At 45.2% G+C, this 13,725-nt stretch overlaps 1 protein-coding gene across 3 annotated transcripts; it reads right to left on the reverse strand.

Moving 5' to 3' along the window:
• Window positions 1-559: 559 nt before the first annotated feature.
• Window positions 560-13,667, reverse strand: LOC126644593 (protein mono-ADP-ribosyltransferase PARP12-like). 3 transcript variants are annotated; one of them, XM_050324140.1, is made up of 9 exons: window positions 12,123-13,667; window positions 8,639-8,681; window positions 7,229-7,364; window positions 6,632-6,752; window positions 5,497-5,587; window positions 4,181-4,256; window positions 3,334-3,464; window positions 1,347-1,498; window positions 560-904 (listed from the first exon to the last, which is right to left on the reverse strand). In XM_050324140.1, the coding sequence occupies exons 3-9, from the start codon at window positions 7,286-7,288 to the stop codon at window positions 624-626; spliced, it is 912 nt and encodes a 303-aa protein (XP_050180097.1). In that variant the 5' UTR covers window positions 7,289-7,364; window positions 8,639-8,681; window positions 12,123-13,667; the 3' UTR covers window positions 560-623. The 3 variants fall into 3 exon arrangements, with proteins under 3 accessions (XP_050180097.1, XP_050180096.1, XP_050180095.1); XM_050324139.1 differs by having other exon boundaries at window positions 8,854-13,667; XM_050324138.1 differs by having other exon boundaries at window positions 7,832-13,667.
• Window positions 13,668-13,725: the final 58 nt, after the last annotated feature.

Genomic DNA, 13,725 nt, shown 5'->3' on the forward strand with positions numbered 1-13,725 from the left:
CTGCTTTTCTTGACGTAGACCCAGTGGTGACAGAGGAAGGACAGGGTGTCACAGAGGCAGTCAAACTTGACATAGCAGAACAAGGTGAGAAGAGATGTCAGCAGTGAGACCGGGAAACAAAGCAAAGTCCTTTGCCAGCAGTAATTGCAAAGTCCCCAGGATGCAGGAGCTTCCTACCATTTGCTGAAAAGAGGGGCCATGATTCCTCTCTTGTGCACCATGATGTAGGTACTTTCACCTTTCCTTCTTCCACATTCCTTGCCCAGTCTCCCTTTGGCGCATCAGTACCAGCACAGGCAGGAATCAACCCTAAGTGGTTGTATCAGTTAATTGTACACTCGGTGCTGCTGCTTTCAGAAGCAGTAGGTGTCACTGTATCAGGGTATGCAAGGCAAGCTCATCCCTGTTCCAGGTTAGAATGAATGCTGAAGTTTAGCGCTTTCTGCTGGAAAAAGAATAGCCTCTACCAAAAAAACTATACCCCAAAACCATTAGGGGAATGATATTTGTTAATCACATTATGAAGTGTTCCAAAGCTACTACTAAAGTTGAACAAAGATTAAAAAAAAATTAACTAAGGAGTAATTTATTCAGTGTGAATTCAAAGGAGTTTTCACCATTCATTACAGGACCACACAACGGGCCTCGAAGCTGTACTCCAAGATATAGGCAGGGTAAATTTGTTGCTTCTCAAAGATGACAAAGATGGAAGGGTCTGTTGGGTCATCCACACAGCTGTCATAAAGTCTGTTTGAATTGCTGGCTCGGGCTGGAGGGCGACAGTATTCAGAGTTTCCCTGAACAAAGTCTCCAACAAGAACTTGAGCTACAAACATGGTGTAGCGACCACCGCGAGCAGAACAGTACTCGTGAGAATAGTCGGCATCTCGGGCAAAGTAGCTTCCTAGGAACCAGAAAAAGCCACAGGTAAGACAATACACCAGCTGAGCACCAAACATCTGTGATCAGCACTTGGGCAGCCAGCAATTCAACAGCTCCAGGTAGCCCTATACACATTCTTGCCAGGATGGCAACACACATTGGCTTATTTTAAAGCATCAACAAACTCTAGTCACATTTCACCATCAACCTCCCAGTCCCATCTGTCCAAGAGCTTTGCTGAACAGCAGGTATCTGAAGCAAAGAGAGGTGTTTTTCGTCCCTCCTGGAATGGGATTGCTGTGGATGCTGTCTGCAACAATGCAAATGTAGGCAGGGAAGAATAGCATAATAGCAGGAGTGTAGGGGTCAGGGACAGTCAGCCACATCACACCCACAGACCAGCCTGACCAGGGTCTCCAGCCCATGCTGCTTTGGCTCCTACACCCACATTTCTACACTTGTACCTTTTCCATACATTGTCCCATGAGTCCCACAGAGCCTCCAGTCAAAGTTCTGCTCACAGATGGCAGATACATGGGATGGATTTGTCCCATGGAACAGGAGCCGCTCATCCACACTTTCTGATTTATTGACCTTCTTCATCTTCTCTTTTTGCCTAGAGACCAAAAAAAAAAAAAAAAAGAAGAATGATTTGTTATCCAGGTTCAAATGAGGACAACTTCCCAACTCAACTCCTCCTACTTTTGGGTCATGGAGGAACAGTGACACAAACCACTCTCAGTGGGGTTACTGCCTGCTTTGCACTTCTGCTGGTACCCTGCTGCACAGCTGGCTCGTGCCAGCAAAACAAAAAGTTCTCAGCATCACTATGGACTGTGTCACCCACAACTTCATACCACATGAGAGAGTAAAGAGACAAACATCTCTTGACGGGAAATTGGTCAATTCCCATGTTATATAAATCCTGAATGCATAAATATGATTATAAAACTGAGCTGTATGAACCCACAGTGAAGATTGTATAATCTCTGCCCCATCTTTATCACAAAAAAAGTCCCCACCCCCTTTTTTTTTAAACTCCTATGTGAAAGAAACTAAAACCAAAGGAATAAACTTAAAATACCAGAGCTCAGTTATGATGAAGGAAAAGAATTTAGTTTTTGAATAACACTAGCAAGAATCACACCACACCACACCCCTTCCCCCCGTTAGGTTATGTGATAAAAGGCTCATTTCTACACACACAAAAGAACACAGAGGCAACCCCAATAACCCAATTACAGAGAGGAGCCCCAGTCTCCTTCCAGGGCTGTCCCAGGGGAGCCTCAGCCCCAGGGACCAGGGGGACACCTGGCACTTTGAACAATGGAAAAGGTCCAGAGCAGCTCACAGACATAAAGCAGGTACTGCCCATGAGACTAGGGGACTTGTTATGGGAGAGAGGGGAAGTGCCTTTGGGGATTGCACAGGACTTACAATGCGATTTTTTAACAGAGGAACTGTAGGTGGGAGAAGGGTAAGATCAGGATGGCCTGAGAAACACAAACAGGGAAATAGACGGATAAGGGGGTAAAAAGTGCTGGTTGGATAAAAACGGGCCACCACCTGGTTAGTAGGCTGATCTGGCCATATCCAGTGCCTAATCAGTACAGTCTGCCCTATCTTCTCATTAAACTCCAATTTCTAACTCTTTCCTTGGTGATGGAGTCTCCAGCCTGTGTGTGGAGCCTGTGTGTGGGGGTCTGGGTGCAGCAACTGGAATAGGACCTTGGGTCACAGGAGCCATACATCCACAGCCCCACAACTGCAGCACACGAGGGCATGTGTGCCAGTGTGTGATCACCAACCAGTGTAAGGCTGGACAGCCAGTAAAGAGGGGAGCTAGCCCAGGAGTTTTGGAGGCAGGCATAAGTCTAGGCCAGATACTGAAGAGACCAGAAGGCCTGAGCTTGCTTATGAGTGGGACTGGGAGGTCCAGGCCAATCGTTGAAGACACCATGAAATCTACCGAGACCCATTTGCATCTGTATGTGTCTATGCAAAACATAACTGGAGATGAGAAGACTCAGGGGCCAGCAGATGGGTAGGCTGAGTATCTAAGACCAGCTCCTAGAGGGATCCATCAATGTACATGTGTTCCATTAAACAGGCTTTTATACTGACATTCATTTTGACACTCATTTCCATTCAACCAGAGGAAGGGAATGCAGTGAGGCCATTGGTGCTGTTTATGACTGCATGAGTGCTGTTCTGTCTGGGGTGATTTCTGTGTGTGTATTCATCTGTTTTCGGTGTATGCACAGGCACCTACTGTGAGCATGTGCTGAACCTCGCTGCAAACCAGACCTGGGCACACAGGCACATGGCAGCCTCACCTCTGCCGGGCTGCTGGATTTGGCAACTCCTAAGGTAGGCTACGGAGGACAATAGATCAGGAAATGTCAGTTTTCTGACACCATAAGGGAAATAAAAAAAAAAATAAATACAAACAACTGAAAAAACTCCCAAAGTGTTGGATTCTGGATCCTCTGAATTTGATTGATGCAGTAATGTCTCATCGTCTTTTCAAACAGCCTCTTGATTTTTTCATATTCCTGGGAATCACAGCTGAGCTGAATCAACTGAAAATTTTAAAAACACCAAAAATAGGGTATTACTGACAGTAATAAGTCCCAGTCCTTCCAAAGGACTTATCAACCTCCTCGCATCTACATAAAAATCACAAGCTCCTTCTGTTTTTTCCATTACCCACCCTCTCCTCATGTGGAAGCACAGGCACTGATCAAGGGAAATCAGTGCAATCCCATGTGAACTGCCTTCAGTGGACACACCTCTGCATCCAGAGGTTATTTTGAGTTCAGAGTAACCTGAAGTTGAAGTGCACAGCAGTATTCAGGCTGCAGAAGAGTGGAAAGTTTCACCTAAACTCTGGCACCCTGGTTCCTTCCCTACAGGGCTAAGGTGTAGTTTTACCACAGCAAATAACATTTTGCCTCAAATCAACAGGGGAAATACTACAATACCCCCTCAAGATACAATTCTTCCAGTTTATCAGAGGATGAGGTGCCTTGGGAGACTGGAAAGGACAGGTCAGACTAGAAATGACCAAAAGAGCCTTTATCCTGCATGGTACTATAGGAGTTTCTCAGAGAGCTTCCAAGGAAACACAAGTCTATTCTGAATGAGAAACTGTCAGTCTTGTTTCACATCATAGTTGCTTATTTTTATGAGACATATTTAAAAGCTAGGAACATCTGAACTGCCTTGACTCACGTTCTCAGGAAAATCAGTACAGGACACAGTTCATCCTACCCACTGGAGACCTGGGAAGACCTACCTTGAACCCAGTTTCAGGTAGTGCAGACTGGTCCCATTGTGGAGGATAGGTAGAAGGAGATAGAGTCGTGTTTTGGCTGCAGAAAAGAAACAGGAGCAAATCAGCTGATTATACTTTTATCCAAAACCCCCTTCTGAAGAATCCAACCACGGGCTCTACAGCATCCTTCACGTATCCCTGGATTTTTATTTTTGCATTACTTTTCTCATTACCATTATCCTCATTCCCCAGTTTGGATTTCCACATACATCCTAGAGGCACTAATGCATCCCTTGGTAGGTCAAGACACCGGTAGGAGGGCTTCAAATGAGAAGTAACACATTCCTAGCTGGATGGTTTATCCAACTGCTCCAGATACCCTGGAGTGTGCCACCTGAACACCTCACGGAAACCGGAGCATGAGCCCTCTCCCTCCATGTGGCTGCTCTTCTCTGATTCACTGGCCAGGTGGGTGGCCAGTGGTACCCATCTCCAGGACCAAGACAGCCAGGAGCCTGTGGATGCACAGCTATGCCCTACAGGCACTGCTGCATCAGTCGGTGCTCAACAACTTCCAGCACTGTGCCGTCCTGGCACGCAGGCTTTAACCCAGGCAATAAGAGCATCAGCATCCATTCAGGACCTACAGTTTGGTTTGGTATTTTTTTTGAGTTAACCCCCCTTTGGTTGAACCAGCCCTTAAATGGAGTCCTCTGTTTCACATGCACTGTCTATTGGTGAGTTTCTGAAGCAAAGACAGCTCTTTTTAAAATAAATCAGTAGCACAACTAACATTTACAGCAGATGTGCTCCAATTCTTTTAAGCTGAACTTCCTTCAAAAAAAGCCATGAGATAGGCATCTCAAGTAAGTGCCTCTAGTTCACTTAATTTAGGAGGATTTGCCTGAATTTGTGTTTTAATTTATCTTCAGCTTTCCAGGCGATGGCATCCATACGCTCCACAGCTCTTGGTATTGGCAGTCCCTTGCTCCTAATCTTTGCACAATTTATTTATTAGCATTGAGGCATAAATCCAGGAATAAAAATTCCTGGCACAGTCGCGCCAGCCTTGTGTGGCCTTGCCTCTCACAGAGAGAACAAATCTACTCTAGTGGTCTCTCACAGCTGCCAGACACTGCCACCAAACATCCCTCCAGAGTGCTTCACAGAAGTGTTGCATAATTTACAAATATTGTTGCCACAAAATTTACCATTCAACGAGTCATCTAAAAATGAATTTAAGAAATCTAAAATTGCATTTTAGACAGGTAGGAGGAACTTCTTAGCAATAAGGTTCTGCCCTCTAGAGACATTGTTAAATAATGAGTTTATATTACCTTCTGTCTTGTCCACCTTCAGATAACAGATGTTTCGGCAGTCGAATAACATTTCTTCGTGTTCTAAAGACCAAATTTGTTTGGACCATGTCTTCAAAGAAAACCACAATAACTCAAAGATTAGATAATTCATTGTCCACACTCTTACATGTTAAATAAACATAAAAGAGAAGGTAGCCTTGAATATTGCATTATGGTGCTCTCTCTATCCCACCCACCCCAGTCCAAACTTCATAACCATTCCCACTTGCACTGCTCCTACTTGGAGATCAGCAAGCACAGGTTGTGAAACTCAAAGGCAACCAGTCACCAACTGCACCCACATATGTATTTGCATCCAGGTTGCCAGTGAGAGAAAAACAGGTGTGATGGCAGGCCAGCAGCAGGGAAGAGTTTTCAATACAATGGGGGCCATAAACCTGGCTTTCCTGGCAGCATGGGGTTGTTATGTGGTGCTAAGAGGAAAGTCTGCCCTCTCTTCTTGGTCCTATAACAATATCACAGAGCCCACGCTGAGTGACACAGCTAATTATCCATTGTTTCCTCCTTTAAATACCACTCTTGATTCATGCCAGGAAACAGATTTAAAGTTTGGAAAGCTAACAGGAGTTTTAAGAGGGGTAAATAAATTAGAAACAGAAAAGTATTTCTCATTTTCCCATTTCTCTCTCTGTGCAACCAGCCCTAAATTTTCCTTAGCTGCACTCTGTGCTTTCTCTCCCCATAATTAGCTTGCAAGATGTCCACTATGGTCTCACTTCTTCACCATTTGACTTTTAAGTTGTTTTTTGGGTTTTTTTTTCTGGTTTCTCATTCTTTCTCTTTAGTTGTATAAACCCAAAAGGACAAGCCAGGTGCCATGAAGTATTTACTCTTGACTCTTCTTCTGAATATATAATATTGCCAAAGATACTTTTTTGACTACAGATGCCCAAGTGTAGAAGCTTGAGCAGGGCATCTCAGAACTGCGGAGAAATGTACATACTGATCAAGCTCTGTAGCACTGGAGAAAATTTGCAGTAGGAAAAAGACTTGATCAAAGAGATGCAGACACAGGATAAAAGCTCTGCATGGAAGAAGATACCTTCGAGCCAGCTGCACTGTGTAACAGACTTAAAACAAGGATATACTTCACCTGCAAAGTTTATCTTATACTGCTGAGAACCTGCCGAGAAAACAATTACAGCTTTCTTGTCAGCTTGGTATTCATTCTCCAGAAATTCAGATGTTATGCTGGCAGTGCAGTGATCTGGATGCTGTAGAAAGAATATCGAAATTATACCTGTTAGAAACCACCCTTTGGTTTAGGAGTCACTGAGGGGAAGTACCGGTGTTTCCCCAGGCCCCTATCATGTGATGCTGCTCTGAAGTAGGTCTCTAAGGCTTAAAGCATTTTGTTCTGCAGCGACAGAGAGGTACCCCACGGAGAACAGCTGCTTGTAACAACAGCAACAAAGCAGCCTTCAGCCTGTGTGGTCAGCTTCAGCCAAAAGATGTCTGTCAGCTCAGGAAAATGCACACGCTTTCAAAGCCAGCCCTTTGAAAGCTTTCACAGAGTTCCAGTCCTGCTTTGAGGGACAATTAATAAGACAATTCCACCCGAGCATCGGAGCAGCACTGCAAGGGCACCCAGCGGTGCGTGTAGAACACACCAGCTGCAGAACAACGTGCCCTACATAACTGTCCAAAGATGGTTAAAAGATTTTTGGCATCAGCAGCAGACAGATCTCACCTCTTTCCCATACTCAATCCACTCCTCGGAATCATCGAGCCAATACCAGGCGTACTCCATTTCAGGAGCAAATGAATGAATCCAGAGAAAACACAGGTGCAGAAGAGCTGATCAGTGCTTGGCTGTTTGCTCTGCCCTACATTGGAAGAGAAATCCAGATTAAAGTAGGGGTCTCTTCCAAAGCTGCCAAAGTATGCAATATCACTGGTCTGATCAGAAATCTAATCACTACTTTGAAAAGGAGACCCCCTCCAGCTGGGAAGTGCAGGTTTGCCCCAGAACCAAGGAACTGCTGTTTATAGATTGATGTGGCATGATAAACACAACAGAAACAACCCTGACCTTTGTGTCTTGGACCTGTGTCACTGTTTTTCTCTAAAATACATCTTTCTAAAATACACATTGTAAGAAAATACACTTGACACAACAAACTCAGCTTGTTGCATGAAGGCCAGTGATGTCACCTGGCTAACAGGAGTAACATTTGACTTCTGAGCAGTGTGTGATCAGCTGCAGAAGTCAGAATGCTTTCAGAAGGTGCTGATAGCATCATCCCTCTTTCAGTGTTCAGGAAAACAAAGCTGCTGATCACAGGTACTGTACCAGGTGCAGGTGCTCAGATGCTGGCAGCGAGGGGCTGAAGGGGTGGCCTCCTGTGAGCAGAGGCCCTGGGGTGCCCCATGCCAGACACAGCCAGCTCAACAGATCCACTGCAGGACACAGCTGAGCTCAGCAGCCAAGCTGGTGGTGCCTCTGAGAAAGCTGCTGAGCAGTGAGAAGTAAGGAAAAATGTGAGACAAACAACCCTGTAGACTCCCAGGTCAGTGAAGAAGGATAGGAGAAGGTGCTCCAGGTGCTGGAGCAGAGATTCCCTTGTAGCCCTCAGAGAAGGCCATGGTGAGGCAGGCTGTCTCCCTGCAACCTGTGGAGGACCATGGTGGAACAGATATCCACACTGCAGCCCATGGAGAACCCCATGCTGCAGCGTGTGGACAGGCCCTCAAGGAAGCTGCAGTCCACGGAGAGGGACCCTTGCTAGAGCAGGCTTATCCTGAAGGACCGCAGCCCATGGGAAATGAACCATTCTGGAGCATGGGAAATTTCTGAGCATGATGGAGGTGCAAAGGGCAACTCTTACTGAGTTATCGAGGACAACATGCATTTCCCTTCCCTGCTGTATGACGGTGGGGGGAGGGGCAGGGGGAGGTAGAAAAGTCAGGAAAGAAAGAGTGAGGTTGATCCTGGGAATATGGGGAGCGATCTTCCTGTCTTTATCTCAACTCATGAACTTTTCCATCTTATTTTCTCTCTCCTGTCATGCTGAGGATAGGGAGCGAGAGAGCAACTAGCTCGGTGTCGGACAGCCAGCCAAGGTCAAATTCCTTAGAGGGGGGGGATATCATTACTTACCAGCAAAGTCTCTGCTCTGCGCTCTACCCTAGAGACACATCACCTACAAAGAGAAGAAGCTGAAACAGGTAGCCACCAATAATTCCAATTCAGAGGATTTTTCTTTGCTTGCTGCTGTGCTTCAGCCTCCATTTTATCTCCCCATTTTGGACCCAGACAACACTTTCTTCACCACTTTGCCATCCCTGCAACATTAAGTATCGTGGATCACATACCCATAGCTGAGAGCTGACCCCTGCCAGCCGTGGAGCTTGCAAGGGTCTGTGGCAGAGCTGCTCTGAGCGGCCTGAAGAATTCGAAAGCAATATGAAACAGAAACTGGAAATGATCATGTATCCGGCTCTGACTTTGGCAGGCATCATGGGTATTTGGAGCAGGAGAGGAAATGGTTATGGGAGCAGCTGCCTCACAGAGCTATTTACAGTGCAAAGGTCCACGCAATAAAGTCTGCAGTACCTGGACTGCCAGAACAAAGAGCAAGGAAAGACTGAAGTCTCCTTTGCAGATGTCGCTTGTTCCAGCACTGCCTTCAGACCACGGTCGCTCTATGTACTCAGTAACAGCCTGTTCCTGGAAAGGCCTGTTCCTAGAAAATACTCCAAACTCATCTTCTCAACCATTGCAGGAGATCAATCCCACTACAGGAGATTCAAAAGATCCAGCAGGAGGTTTCTTTTTCTCCCCTCTGCACAGCACCATGGTGCTGCTGCCAGCACTGGCTGAAGAATTTGAAGTTTGTGGATCTGAAGTGTGGGATTTGAGGGGGGTGGGGGAAATGGAAAGTAAGCAAATGGGGTGGGATGATATTTCCAGGCAGCTTTTCTCCACTGTTGCCTCCCCTCTCTTCACTCTCTCCCCGCTCCATAGGCAGATGCTAACCCCTGCTGGCTCCCCTGCCAAGATCCAGGGCTCCCAGTCTGCCCTAATCACATGAGCCTTCAAAAATGTCCAGTAATGCCCTGCTTTCACTTTCCACTTTCTGCTCCTTGCAGGGATTTTCCACTCACCAACTAACCCCAACTAGAAATAAACAGAGGTGAAACACTTAAAAAGCAGACAGAAATACTTTGCTGACAGAAATACTTTGCTGACAGGACAGGTCCTTCACCCTTTACTGAAGATTTCTCTATTGGGTCTTGAGTATCAGTAAATTTTTTTATATCTTTACAGCAATAACTTGATACAGAGGAAATTTTAAATGTAAAAAGCAACCTCATGCTACCTTTTCTCTCACACAAGAAGAAAAGACAAATTAATGAAGATATAAACATGGCTTATGGTGTGACTAACTCCGACAGACCTTAAAGCCAAGCCATGAAATCCCCAACTTCCTGTGTCTCTGACCCTCCCTGCTCAGCAGCAACCCCAGGAAAGCTATCACAGCCTGGCATGTGCCACCTCCCTGGCATGCTGCCCAGTTACCACCCTCGGGAACTGGGGGCATCAACAGGTTGGATGAGCCTGTTGAACCCCTGCTCCACATAGGAAAGGTGCCCCGGGTGCAGTAAGACCTTGGAAAATAAAGTCCAACTGGCCTGTGAGAACTCCTTGTGAACTCCCAACAGCACATCTGTACCTCGCTGTCTCTATCGAAGCCTCTCTCTGTGGGACAGCACGGATACCTCTGTGCCACGGACCCTCAGGAAAACGCAGCTGAGTAACATTTCCTTCTGGTTATTGTGACATACGCATGCGCGTCTGCCAGGCATGAGCAGACCCGGCCAGGCACAGCTGATGTTTTTGGCAGATACATCTGCAAGATCAGCATCACTACAAAGCAGCATGCTTTATTCCCCTGCTTGGTTCCCGTCACTGCACACCAGCACTTACCTTAAGCCAATTCCTCCCAACCTTCTAGTGGTTGGGGATACTCGGGACCTTCTCCTTTCCTCAAGGAGTAGCTTCTGCAGAACATCAGTCTTTGAAAGCCAGAAGCTGGTGTTGCCTTGCAACATGAGCCCCAAACCTCAATGCAGAAAGCGGGTGCATCGCTCAACATGCTCTCCCCAGGTTGGTTGTTACACTGCTGGGGGGCTTGAAGTACTCAGTGCTGCATGGAGCCACACAGACCAGTGTGTGCCAAGCACAGAGACCTGCAAGGCAGGCTGTCAGCCCTCTGAGCTGTGCACAGTCCCAAGTGTTTGCATTCCTGTACCTTGAAGTCTCCTCAGCTCTGCTCTTCCCCACGGAAATCGGAGAAGGGTTAGGAGCTTTCCAGTCTGACTTGCAGCCTTTCAGTCTAAAAAGCTGACAGTGTTTCCCAGCAAAGCACTGAAGCACAAAGCTTAACAACAGGTCAAGTAATCTTGGCTATGCAAACTTGCTCAGATGAAAACACTGCTTTAATTTTTTTTTTTGCTATACAAATTGCATTCAGTTGGATTACCCAGAACATTTTTTACTTCACGATGTTCCAGTCACACTAGATCAGTAGCGGCTGAAACACATAAATCTCTGAGTTTCTGGAAAGGGTGTACTCTGAGTGCATTTTATAGATATGGTATTAAAAAAAAAAGAAAAATCAAAACAAAATGCCACCAACGTGATTATGAAGTTGGACTTCGTTTCTTCCGTATCTGGCCTTGTGTCTTGTCTGGCTTTTGACCTACTATGTAGTATCTGGCTTTCATCTCCACAGTAGCTTAACTTTTATGCTTTCATGCTTTCCTTTGACTGATGAGATTTATAGGATCAGGTCCTGGAGCTTCATTTTCCTTATGTGAATTCTCTAGTAAAATATTCCTCTGAACTGAAGCTAAGAGCTTCTGTATGCATGAGGTAGCTCTAGGAAAAACATTCTGGCTTGGTAAAAAATGTTTACATAGGTTTGCTGGGAGCAGCATACCATCATCTCTAAGAGCAAACAACTCTCTACAAATTGGAGACTTGAGCTCACTGTAAACTGATACCTTCTGAACATTTTTTTTTTTAATATTTTTATCCCTTTTAATTGCAGTGTCATCCGTGGAGCTGTTGAACCTCTGATTTCTCTCTGTCAGTGCAGCCACAGCACTATATCTGTCTGCATTTCCAGTATCTGACAGGTCTTGGAGCAGACACCATATATATATAGCCCTGCAAGATCATATTCCTGCACAGTCAGCAGAGGCACTGCAGTGTGATTTCCCTGCATATGTCAGATGATTTATCCTGTATAAAAAAACCATGGTCCACCAGGTAGGGTTACTTTGTTTCCTCCCAGGAATTTCAATTCTTGTTCACTTTTTCTCTTCAGAGGAAACAGGCAAAGAAGGGACATTTCACCCTTTCTCTGTGCCTGTCTGCAGACACACAGCATCTCTGTTGCAGTTTCAGACTGCTCCAAGGTTTGATGTGGCAGTACTGATGCTACGGCACGGGCAGGGGTCTTGCAGCATGGGACCAGGCTGGCAGCACCTCATGCCTCTACCTCAAGATGTAGAAAATCCCACAAATCAGGACCTAAGCAAATGGACTCAGGAAACGTTGGGGTGACTGGGCTCACCTGGTTCTGCAAGGTTTTCTGCAGGTTGGTTCCCCGGCCACTCACATGGGGTCCCATCCGTGGGCTGCTCTGGGAAGGTGTGCCAAGCGGTTCAGCTTCACCAAAGCCTGGCATGAGGAGGGACCAACTCTTGTCTGGGTTCCTGGAAACATTTCTAGATCTCATTTGAAACCACACTATAATTTAAAGCAAGTATCTTCTGCAGCTTTTGATGGTTTTCTCAATAAGACTGGATTTCCTGCTGGACAATGTCCAGCAGCTTGTAAATTAAATTGGAGGAGGGGAAGTGAGGAAATGAGCCCTACCAACCACACTGCTCCTGTGCCAGCTTAATTCAGCACGGGAACAGGAAGCAGTCATAACAAGAATAACTCTCAATTGCTTTGAAAAAAAAAACCACCTAACTTACTTAGTTCCCAAATTTTTACAAGTTTCAGTAGATGACATCGGATTTGTAAATGGTGCTTTGTTTTTATTGTAAGTACATAAATGCTGGATACAAATGATTAAAAATGCTCCATGTTCTGCTGTTGCTCTCTCCAGCAGTCATGAGAGGAGTCCCAGCATGCTACTTCCCATCTTTTAGGAAAAGATTAACAGTTACGTGACTGGGAAATAGCTAATTGCTGGTTTATCTGGACATAATGTTGCCACATTAATAATGTAAACCAAAGTAATCCAATAACAGAAATCTCTCTTATACCATTAGTTCAAATGAGCATTTACGTATTGAATCAGCAAGCCATCTGCCTGCAGATTTGAAGTTAAAGCTTTAATATGAAGTTGTTCATGTCTTCTTGCAGCACTAAATGATGCACTGATTCAGGAATCTGCCCAGGTCTCATCAGTGGTCTCATCTAACTACAGGAGAAATTGTATTTCACTGCAGTTGGGCTAAATCTTGGATTTTCAACTTCACTGGAGAGCAGTGGGGCTGGGAAGTTGAGGGAGGGATCAGGGTCTATTCTGTCATATTCCAGCTGATATTCAGCTGGTTCTGTTTAATGTGTTTGTACATTTTAAAATGTCATTTTAGAAAAATAAAATTCGAAGTTGAAAGATAATTTCAAAGTTAAAAAAACTTATTCTGCTTATAGAATAATCAAAGTAAAACAGTCTGACATTACTTTGTTAATATTTGAATTTTAAATGGTTTTAAAATATCTTACTAACCTGAATCTCTACTTTCTAGTAAATTAAATTTTATCCCCCTGCCTCCTCCTTTCCGATTCATCTGCCTTATCTCTAATTTGCTCTCCCCATCTCTTTCCCTTCATAATGCTTGTCCGCAGCACTGTAGCACTTCAGTTTGAAACTTGCATTTGGCTTCCATGTATTGGACTCTAAGTACTTCAACACGCTTCCTTCCTCTATTTGCCAAGTTAGGAAAATAAAATATTGTGTGTGTATACACACACAATTTTACTCAGGACCAGGCTGGGCTGCAAAATTAGGATCTTGGTTTCAAAGGCACTTTGTAGGTAAAGCAAGCTCATTTCAGAGAGCTAGTTTTTTCTTCTGAAAAAAAGAAAAGGACAGAAGCAGATGCGACACGTGCATCCCAATCCCCATTGGCAAGCTTAGGAACACTTGCAGCAAGGTT

The sequence above is a fragment of the Myiozetetes cayanensis genome, unplaced genomic scaffold, assembly GCF_022539395.1.
Source record: "Myiozetetes cayanensis isolate MyiCay16 unplaced genomic scaffold, myiCay2020 scf3, whole genome shotgun sequence".
NCBI classification, from domain to species: Eukaryota; Metazoa; Chordata; class Aves; order Passeriformes; family Tyrannidae; genus Myiozetetes; species Myiozetetes cayanensis.

What these genes read in the sequence shown, in the direction of transcription:
- LOC126644593 (XM_050324140.1), bottom strand. Translation starts at nt 7,288, where the DNA reads ATGGAGTACGCCTGGTATTGGCTCGATGATTCCGAGGAGTGGATTGAG. An exon ending in GGATTGAGTATGGGAAAGAG is followed by an intron (nt 6,753 to 7,228) that starts GTGAGATCTGTC and finishes TTCTTTCTACAG; the next exon opens with CATCCAGATCACTGCACTGC. An exon ending in TGGGACAATGTATGGAAAAG is followed by an intron (nt 905 to 1,346) that starts GTACAAGTGTAG and finishes TCTGGTTCCTAG; the next exon opens with GAAGCTACTTTGCCCGAGAT.